The sequence below is a fragment of the Fragaria vesca genome, linkage group LG6 (genome assembly GCF_000184155.1).
Source record: "Fragaria vesca subsp. vesca linkage group LG6, FraVesHawaii_1.0, whole genome shotgun sequence".
Taxonomy (NCBI): Eukaryota; Viridiplantae; Streptophyta; class Magnoliopsida; order Rosales; family Rosaceae; genus Fragaria; species Fragaria vesca.
Genome location: NC_020496.1, coordinates 28,691,092 through 28,702,082, shown reverse-complemented (window position 1 = coordinate 28,702,082; position 10,991 = coordinate 28,691,092). Strand labels below are relative to the sequence as shown.

Below are 10,991 nucleotides of genomic sequence, written 5' to 3'. Positions count from 1 at the left end.
TTTTTTTTTTTTTTCAATTTTGGCTTCGGGTGTTGAAATGAGGCTCAATACAAGAACTGGAATTGAATCTGAATTCATCAGCCTGGGGTGTTGCACTGGTCATATATGGCTTTGATTGTCTTTCAATGTTGACTACACTGCCCCTGGGCGCTGAGGCTATATTCCTCTCTAAACTCTATCGTAGATGTTTCTGGATCATGTTCAAGAAGGTAAAGCCAAGAATTGAACCAGATGCCTATGATGTTGAAGACCCTTCTTACTTCCTAATGGTTCTTCACACGTACCCATGCCATGCGCGATGAGAGAGAGGTAAGAGAACAGCTAAACGACGTTATACAACAGTTAAGGCACGTGATTTGCACACGCCTGGTTCAAGTCCATTTTGGTGCACTGAATCCACTCAGATGAGACAGACCCACTCATTTATTTTATTTAGTTAGAGACTTAGCTGGTAAGTACTTATCCATCGATAAAAAAGTTAAAAGAGACTGATAAGTACTTATTCACCGACCAAAAAGTTAAAAGAAAATTTTCTTTTAATTTTTTGATTGGATAAGTAATTACCAGCTAAGTCTCTAACCAAATAAAATAAGTGAGTGGGTCTGTCTCATTCATCATTCATATTCATAGATTAATAATACGCATCTCAATCGCGTGGGTTATTACTTATTTTGCTGCCCAACGAAGACGACATCTGGCCAACCGACACGTGTACCTTTCTAAAACTAATAATCATGTCTGACAAGCCAACTTCACAGACCTATCACGTCCTAAAGGTTGCATTTGTTCCATGAGTCCTAGCGCATCCAAACGACTTGTCAGCACCTGTGATCTAAGCATATATTCCCGCACCCAAGGAATCCAGAAAGCAAAGAATTTCAGTTCTTTAACACCCTTGCTTGCTTCTTTCCAATTCACAAACCATTCCCATCAAGGTAACTCCTTTTTGCATCTTTCAACCATTTCCAGCAACTTCTACTGTTTGTCTCAACTATTTCAGCTCAATTGCTGCTTGCTCGTGGTTGAGGTTCTAATGAAAACCTTTGTTTCCATACCTCTGTACAGAAACTACATCATTTTCTTGAACCTCTCTTTTCTCTTAGTGGCTTCTACTCTCTTGGTTATATACAATTCTTCCCACTCTCCACACATTCTAGTTCAAAGCATTCACAGCAACAATGAACAAGGCTGCCAGGGGTTTCTTGGCATGGGTAATTATGAAGACAAGTGTCAGTACCTCAAGTCCAAAAACCCATGTGTCTCCCGAGGCTATATTGATTATCTTTACATCTTCTATTGCAGTTTCGGCACTTGCCCCCTTGTGGGTTATGGCTTTCTGTTGTTTTGTCTTCTGGTTTTGTTCTATCTATTGGGTAATACAGCTTCAGAGTACTTCTGTGCTTCACTTGAGAGTCTATCAAGGCTCTTAAAACTGTCCCCTACCATTGCTGGGGTTACTCTTCTCTCCCTTGGTAATGGAGCCCCTGATGTCTTCTCCAGCTTAAAGGTGGGACCAACATTGATGTTGGTCTCAACACAATTCTGGGAGGTGCCTCCTTTGTGTCATCTGTTGTGGTTGGAATCATCGAAAATTCTTCCCTCCACACGGTGAAGGTTCACCATAAGACGTGGCAGACTGACAGTCACAAGTTTCAGTCAAACTTCTTAATTTGACTAACTATGTTAGATGTCTGTTAACGTCAGAATTGGGATAAAAAATTGTTACTCCACAAGGTAAACTCGAAGATTTCCACCCTGCCTCATCGAATCTGATACCCAAACATTAATCACCTCTTTCTCATACTTGAAATTCCGAATCTACTCCTTCTACGACTTCGCCGGCAGAACCACCCCAATTGATACATCCCTGGCCGGAACTAGCACCCGCCGTGGATTTGGGCAACGAATCAGCCACATTTCCCATCGAAAACGAGCTCTTATTCGATGTTAGAGTTGCATTTTTGAGAGGAAAATTAGTGCTGCTGACCTTACCGCCCATGGCAGAGCTGACCAAATCGCCGAAGAGATTGGGGTTCTTGTTGACGACGGCGATCGGAGTGGTGGAGACCGAAGGGGTGATGGAGGCCCAGCTCTTGCCGAAGATATCGCCGACCATGGAGGTGGGGCCGTTGAGAGGGGTGGTCTGGGTCGGGGCGGGTTGGTGGGTCCAGGAGGTCTTGTTGGGCTGCCAGGTGGGTTTGAATGGCGGTTGGGAGTGGGTGGAGAAGGAGGAGGCTTTGTTCTTTTGGTCGAGTTGATGGAGCTTCAGAACCGAATGCGGATCTACAAGCTTGGTTCTTTGCCTCGAAATTTCAAAATCAAGAGTTGGACTTTCTTCAGATGAAGATGACAATGCATTGGAACTTCAAGGACTGCGACATGATAATTTCCAAACCATAATTATTTAATCAAACCAAAAAAAGTTGTAATTTTACTTCTTTACCCAGTCTAGATTATGTGGTTTTCATAGTGTTCATATAAGGGGTAGTTTCGTGAAAGCCATATACTACTAGGGTTTTCTTATTTTGTAATTTTTTTAAATTTTAATTACAAATTTAACTAATATTTTGAAATAAAACGATTGGCTTTTCTTGGAAGGCTTACTCAACTAGCAATTCAATGGTTGGGATAAAACGGAGGAAAACCTAATGGTCTATATTGCATCGAGATAATTTTTTTATTTTAATCAATTTTTAAAATTTTGTGAACAGGCAAGTGTACATCTTTATAAACCAACTATATATAGGAAGTAATATTTTTAATAATCTTGTGAAATAGGATATGATCGGTACGGTGAAATACGGCTATGGTTGAAAAATCACATATTTCCGGTAACGTTTAGTCCCCAATAGAAGCGGTCAACCTTATCTATGGTTATGTTTCCCTATGAGGAGTCTTATCTTCGGGAGGTAAACGTCCGTAAATTTTTACATGGGTGATTAGATCTCAACAATGTGAGAGTTTTATGTGTGGAAGAATCAGTCAAACTAGGTCATATAGGGGTAGGTAAGAGAGTTTTCATATAATAAGTGACGTTAGTTTAGGTTTGACCGTGTGGATCGAGGCCCAAACCTTATCGAAAACAAGTGAATTTTTTTCCATAGCCGTATTTAAGTATACTGATCATATCATACGGTTGAATTTTTATTTTGTGAAATTTAGCCATCAGAATCACAACGTGCCTACTAATGTGGTATAACTTGTTTAGTATGTTACATGCAAGTGTACATCTTTATAAACCAACTATATATAGAAATCAATATTTTCAAAAATTTTGTGAAATAGGATGTGATCGGTATGGTGAAACACGACTATGGTTGAAAAATCACATATTTTCGGTAACGTTTAGTCCCCAATAGAAGCGGTCAACCCTATCTATGTTTATGTTTCCTTATGAGGAGCCTTATCGTCAGGAGTTAAATGTCTTTAAATTTTTACATAGGTGGTTAGATCTCAACAATGTAAGAGTTTTGTGTGTGGAAGAATCAGCCAAACTAGACCATATAGGGGTAGGTAAGAGCGTTTTTATATAATAAATGACGTTAGTTTATGTTTGACCGTGTGGATCGAGGCCCAAACCTTATCGAAAACAAGTGAATTTTTTTCCATAGCCGTATTTAAGTATACTGATCAGATCATACGGTTAAATTTTCATTTTTTGAAATTTAGCCATCGAAACCACAACATGCCTAATAATGTGGTATAACTTGTTTAGTAGGTTACATGCAAGTGTACATTTTTATGAACTAACTATATATAGGAAGCAATATTATCAAAATTTTTGTGAAATAAGATGTGATCGGTATGGTGTTGTTGTATATCAGAAGCAATATTTTCATTTTGAAATTGATATGCATTTCTGATTTCCCCATTATTTATACAAATACCAAATTAATAGGTGGCTCAAAAGTCAAACATTAATAGCCTAACTAGTCACCACGTGGCTTAGTTATCATTTCAAAACCTAGCATGAAATCGTAATTAAAACATGAAACAACCACCGCCGCTTGAAATCTTCAACCTCCTCCCTTCCACGAGGCCACGATCCTGTTTCATTCACTTCTGAGTTTGATAGGCGCAGATAGGCGCACAAGTACTTTCTGGCTCGCAGCTCCATCGCCGACGTCTCTGTGTTCATTGACCGAGTTTGGGACTTTCGGGAGAATCGAAGGCCGTTGTCGACTAGCTCCACCGAGATTGCTACTGCTACCGAAAACAAAAGGCGGGTTGTTTCTGATTCTGGCAGTGAAAAAGCGGCCGCCTCTGATGTTGACATAATCGCTGGTGGCTGCGACGACATTGCGTTTTGAGCCAAACCAACATCGTTACTCTTTCTTCAGATTTCGTGTACTGCTTAAATTCGGAGGTCAAATTCGTCAAAGCCATGTTCAATTAGTCCAGTTGGGGATTTAGACTGTGGTTAATGAATCTCTTTCTATTGTGGTAATTTTATTTGACTGTTAGCGCGTGCTTGACACGCTCCATTAATATTCCGTTGGTGAAAGGTCACCCTTTGGAGGGAAGAACCTCCGTGGAATCATAAGTATTTCAATTCGCAAGAGGCTTGTCCGAGTTAAGAAATCTGACTTCGTTAGAGATGCCTGCTTCTACCTTTTGGTTGTCGTATGCTTGATTCTGGTCCTGATTCAGAAAGAAATAGATGTGTGGGCTTCCATCGCTTTCTCTACACTGTATGTTGTTTATGTGATTGTGGTTTATGTATCACATACTCAATCTGGTAAACCAAGTGAATCTTTAAGCAACCCTAGTCATGACTTGACTGTACCAATCCTGAGTAGCATGGAGAGGGATGAAAGTGAAGAGCTTGGTGCTGCAGAGGACGGAGCTTTAACTTGTGCCGTAGAAGAAGTAAAGAAAAGCTGCTATCAACTCCCCCGGCCATCAGATTCTTGTCGAATGTTGATCTTCGTACTTGAGTTACCTCTGTATGTTCCCAGGAGATTGACGATTCCCGTTGTTTGTGAAGAGAGATGGTCTAAGCCTTATGATGTTGCGTCTGTGACACTAGCGCCTGTGCTATTGTCATCCCTTTGGAACCATCAGTATGCAAACGCTAGCTTTCAGAAAAGCCTCTTGATCTATGTGATTGGATTGATTATTGGACTAGTTTTGGGACTTGTTGCATGTATGACAACAGAGAAGTCAAGCCCACCAAAGAAATGCTTACTTCCTTGGCTTGCTGCTGGCTTCTTGATGAGTGTTACTTGGAGTTACATTACAGCTCAGGAACTGGTGGCGTTGTTAGTCTCAACAGGGTATATATTAGGTATTAGTCCTTCGATATTAGGACTGACAGTCCTTGCTTGGGGTAATTCACTTGGGGATTTGATAACCAATTTGACCATGGCGTTGAATGGAGGACCAGAAGGAGCACAGACTGCCTTTTCTGCCTGTTATGCTGGTCCTATCTTCAACACTCTGTTTGGATTGGGGCTGTCACTTGTTGGCTCTTCTTGGTCTAAATACCCTTCTGCTGTTGTCATTCATGGAGATCCATACCTCATGGAGACACTGGGTTTGTTAGGAGGAGGCTTGCTTTGGGCACTTGTGGTGTTGCCAAGGAGAGATATGACCCTTGATGGGGTTTTGGGGGTCGGTCTTTTAGTTATATACATCATTTCTATGTCTTTGAGGTTAATTCAAACACTCGGGTCTCTGCAACTACAAACAGAGTTATAGCATTACTGAATCCTAACAAGGCAAGTAGTATATACAATTAAGCTTTGTGCAGTGTGTTTAACTTTGTGCAGCGTGTTTAACTAGCTTGACTTTGTAAGCTCATCCTGATTACTTCTACTCAAGGCAGTAATCTATCTGTTTATTGATACTACAAGTGTACAATTCATGTGTGCTTCTATCAATCTGTATGTTTTTTTTGGTAGAATATATAAATATTCTATCTATTACTTCACCTTTATATTGCCTATTTAGTTTGTTTTTCAGAAACATATATAGACTTCAGTCTTAGATTAAACTAGAATAACAAAGTTTGAGGTTTATTTAGTTGGGAGACCAGGAACAACAAAAGATTCTGAATTAGATGAAACCTTCCTCTGAGGTTGGTGCTTCATCACACACACTAGTTGGTCTTTGGTGCTATGAGAAGCAAATGCACATGCATGATCTTAGGTACGTATCTGGAATAATAATATGGTGAATTCATCTTTAACCGAGGGTATTAAAGGTATGTTGCTGATTAATTTTTAGGTATTTATAATTTAGAATCACAATCTCAAATGACTCTAACCTCGTTTTTATTTTATTTTTTCCTTTTATTCGACTCAAAAGGATCCAGGAGTTGGGTATGCAACCCAATTCTCCACTCCACACTGTCGTTTCTTCCCCTTTCAACCACCTTTCTCTATCACTCTAGCTTCACTCTTCACTCTTCACTCGTTCACCTCCAAATCTAGCAGAATTGGAGAAACTCCAACACCAACTCCAATGCCACGTGGTCTCTGGAACTCCATCTGCAACGGATCACACAGCCTCCGACAGAGAAGCCCATTGTCCATAAGAAGGAAGGACGACTTTGATTTCCCAAACAGAAACTGAACGGTAAGCCTTCACCCAATAAACTAGTTGATCGAGTTTGTATATAAAACAATGTAATTGTTTTCCGTGGGATACAATAGTATAATCAGTCAACATAGACTTTGTGTTTTGTTTTTTATAACCAAATCTCTGTGAAATACTAGTTCTTCTTATTCCAATTGGCATTGTATTGTGCTCGCTTGTTGTTGCTGTCATCTTTTGGATGTTGTTCGCCTTCTTTTATGTAGTGCATATAATCAGAAAGTTTACTCCATGTGAAGCAAAGAGTTTTGCTATGTCTAGGAGGAAGAAAGAAATTGTGAAGCTGTTATGTATAGAAAACACAACCATGATGGTGAAGAAGCAGGAGCGGATAAAAAAACTGAAAGTACTAATGAACAAAACAAACATTGCAAGATAGAGACTTTCTTGGCAAGATGTTGCATATGAACTGTTTCATGTTTGGACTGCAATAAAAATCATCGGAATATATGCTGAAACTCGATTAAATGATAAGCATAAACGAATGTTAAGGTAAGACAAGTTGACAGGTTCTGTAAGTTATGGTTGTATTTTTATTTTTTTGTATTAACATAGGAATATTATAACTTTTGTATTAATATGTCGCAGTACTTCGCCTACTACTACAATTTAAGTCTCTACTTCACATCTTATTCTGTGTTTAGATAATTTTGCCGAAACTTTATTATGAATAATCTAAACTACAATAATGTAGGGTTTTATTTTGTGTTTCTGTTATGTAGTGGTTTTTGTCCAGGAAATTTCCTAGTTGCATTTCGTAATCGAAAATTTTCTAAGATCAACACAACAACAAAGCTATCTTGATTTTATAGTTGGAGTCAATACATTTATATTATTTGAAATTTAAATGTTACAACAACAGCAAAGCTATCGTGTTTTGAAATTGCAAACTCTCTTTAGCTAAAGATTCGTAGCTATCTTGATTTTCAGTGACACCCTCCCGGCTATCCAACATCTACAGAAGGGACTTTGAGAATGGGGACTCTCAGCATGAACCAGAAATTTGCTTCTTTTTCTTGTTTTGGAGAAGAAGGCCACATCTCGAGGAGTGGAAATAATGGTTTTATTGATATCTTTGGAAGAACATTTTTCACTAAATGCTAGTGTTGGCGTCATATTACCATAAACCCATATATGGGAAGAAGAAAATGTGAGCTGTCTGGTTTCGCTCTCCATATTGCTTCTGATTTCTGAAAGATTTGTGATGATGGAGAAAGAACTGAACAGGTATGACTTCACTCCGAGAACTAGTTGATGCAGTTGGTAAATAATGCAATTTGTAGGCTGGCTGATTACTGTGGGATACAATAATTGAGTCGGTCTTTTTTCACATAATTAACTATGATGCAGGCATTCTTCTGTCTAGCAAGGTGATTGCATCAGAGAAAGTTTCATTTTTTTTAATCGTGCATCAGTGAATTTTTCAAATAAAAGTTTTAGCATATAGGACCTCTTGATACTTTCATTGGCATCTACTGCTGACACATATTGCTATGGCCTTTAGGTGGAAGCGTGTCTGGTACTTACATGCATATGTATAGTCGTGTATCATCATTACATTGATATCTCCTGTACTTCAGCATTGGTTTAGGACCGTGAGGACTTATAAATTAACACATGCATGTTGAAACACCATAATTTTTCTTTGGCCATTTATTGGAATTAAGTCTGCCAACAATTTAAATCAATAGTAACTAGAACATATTCTTATTAAATGCTGGAAAATGTTGTCCTCTTAGCTGCTCCAAGAGAATCATGACCCCAGGAAGCTCAACTCTTCAATTAGAACAGTTAAATCAGAGAACGATGAACCACCTTCTGCAACTGCCCTCCTTGCCATCTCTCCAAGTGCAAGCACTCTGGTTCTCATTTCCTCTTGTTTATTACCGACCATGAATTCAGTCACAGCCTTCTCTATGGCCTCCCTCTTCACACTAGCTTCACTCTGCAAACTACCATCCTCCCAGTTTTGAGCACCAACAGGAACCCCAATGCCAAGTATCTGAGTCACCAACTTCTCATTGTAAAACTGCTCCGCAGACACCGGCCAGGTGATCATTGGAACCCCTGCAGATACTCCTTCAAGGATTGAGTTCCACCCACAGTGAGTGAGAAACGCCCCAATTGCTTCATGCTGAAGAATCAGTAGTTGGGGAGCCCAACCTCTTATAATCAATCCCTCTCCTTTGACTCTCTGCTCAAATCCTTCAGGCAACCACGCTTCTTTATCATTCTTTTCTTTCTTCACAACCCAAATGAATTGCTGCCCAGAAGCTTCAAGACCATAGGCGATTTCTACCAGCTGACTATCACTGAATTTGGTCATAGTTCCAAAACATATATAAACGACTGAATTGAGATTTTTAGAATTAAGCCAGTTCAAGCACTCCTTTGCTTCATCAACCAAGCCTTCTGTTCCCCTCTCAGACCTATCTATTTCTACATTGTTGCATAAAGAAACTGGGCCAATATGCCATGACTTCTTTCCTAACACCTTCCTATAGTGATCCGCATAATCTGGTTCAAGTTCATAGAAGCTGTTTACAATAATTCCGTAGCTCCTTTCTTCAGCCTCTCTGGATAGTTTGATCAACTTGATCAGTTCTGTCTTACCATTTAGAGTAAGAAATGGTACTAGCTTGTTTCTTGTCATCTTGATCTCATTTGGGAGACTAGGAATAACAAAAGATTCTGAATCTGATGAAACCTTCAAGTGAGGTTGGTACAGCATTATACTCTTTAGAGCACACAAGGCGAAGAAACCAGTTCCATGGAAGACGAGCCTTGGAATCTCAAACTTCGCAGCAACATCTGTAGCCCAATGAAATAAAAAGTCTGCAACAAGGCAATGAGGATGATGTTGGTCCAAAACCTGCTCTACCTGTTGTTGAAGCAGAGTGGTAGCTTTTACCAACCCTTTCCTCATCTCTTTGGTTTTCTCCAATTTAATACTTTCAATTCCTTCGTGCAATCCAACTTCAGTAGATGGGAACTTGATAAGAACAAGTTTAATTTCAAAGCCAAAACCTATGCTAGTTTTGATTGCTTGGGAGATGATTGGTGCATTGGCATGGGTGGTTACTATGGTGCATTTTACACCGCGTGAAGCAAATAGTTTGGCTATGTCTATAAGGGGTAAAGTGTGGCCTGGAGCCATAAATGGAAGAAAGAAAATGTGAAGCTGCGGACGAGGTTTGGTTTCCATTGCAAGATAGTAGCTGTTCTGCACAGCGAACAGAAAGATTATGGTGAAGAAATTCTAATGCAAAATCTGAGCTTATAACCTGGAAAGACGACCCCCTTGCTAAAAGAAAATTGTCAGACAGAGACTTGGTTGGGTAGGACTTACCGAGATTTGGCTGCAGTAGATTATTGAGTGATTCATAAGCATAAATCACATCTATAAGGGCATCTCCAACAACCCTGCCCAAAACTCATATCCAAACTCATTTTTTGACTCACCTAGACCCATTACTATTTAAACTCATATTTCATCTCCAACCATTTATCCAAACTCATACCTATACCCATATTTTAATTTGGAAATGAATTAATATGGACCATCCATTTTAAACAAAGCCAAATCTCAGTCAAACCCATACCTATACCCACGTGGGTCCTGCGCCAAGAGATATGAGTTTCCTCCTTGGAGATTGACTCATTTTGGGTCAATTGGGTAGAAGGAAACCCATATATGGGTATGAGATGGGTATGAGATGGGTATGAGTTTGATGGTTGGAGACTAAATATTATGAGTTTTGACTACGGGTATAGGTTTGAAACTCCTTGTTGGAGATGCCCCAAGTGTTTTTTCTTCTAGGATTAAATAGTCACTTGCACATGCACACGTTTAAGATGTATATAATATTTGCACATTGAATGCTTTTGACTCAATATGTGTGACGTTCGTTTTAAAAGCCACAGGTTGCATGCTTCACATGTAGTGTCATGTGTTTCAAGGTAAATTCGGAGTTTCTTATTGTATTTGGAATTTTGTTTTTCTTTTAACAATTACTATTTCATCTATTAGAACTTTGAAATCACCAAACTTGATTTTAAGGAAGAAAAGCAGTAGAGTTAAGCAAGATATAGATTTCGTTAAACAACAGCAATCACAGCAGTATACAAGATTGTAAAGATTGCAAAATTTCTTTCTGAATATATTTTTGGAATTAGAAAAGGGATCACATGTAATGACTTGGAACTTGAAAGTGATATCTGTTGTGTTTGGTTTAGGTGAGAGGTAGTGATTCATTATAGAATAAATTTCAGTTTACCCCTATGAACTTTAGATCTAAAATCAGTTCGATACCTCATTTTTTTTTTTAATCAGTTTTCTCCCTAAACTTTCAAAAATGACATCAATCTCGACAAAAATAACTAAAATAGCCCTT

The 10,991-nt window shown here is 39.0% G+C and overlaps 1 protein-coding gene and 1 pseudogene across 2 annotated transcripts; one reads left to right on the top strand and one right to left on the bottom strand.

The window, feature by feature from the left end:
• Window positions 1–1,033: 1,033 nt before the first annotated feature.
• On the top strand, window positions 1,034–5,735 carry LOC101305680 (annotated as a pseudogene). Its single transcript, XR_185024.1, has 2 exons — window positions 1,034–1,569; window positions 4,525–5,735. The product of XR_185024.1 is annotated as a cation/calcium exchanger 2-like (transcript).
• Window positions 5,736–8,350: 2,615 nt separating this feature from the next.
• On the bottom strand, window positions 8,351–9,802 carry LOC101301127 (UDP-glucose flavonoid 3-O-glucosyltransferase 7-like). The gene has a single exon (XM_004305891.1). It carries the CDS (start codon window positions 9,800–9,802, stop codon window positions 8,351–8,353), a length of 1,452 nt encoding a protein of 483 aa, XP_004305939.1.
• Window positions 9,803–10,991: the final 1,189 nt, after the last annotated feature.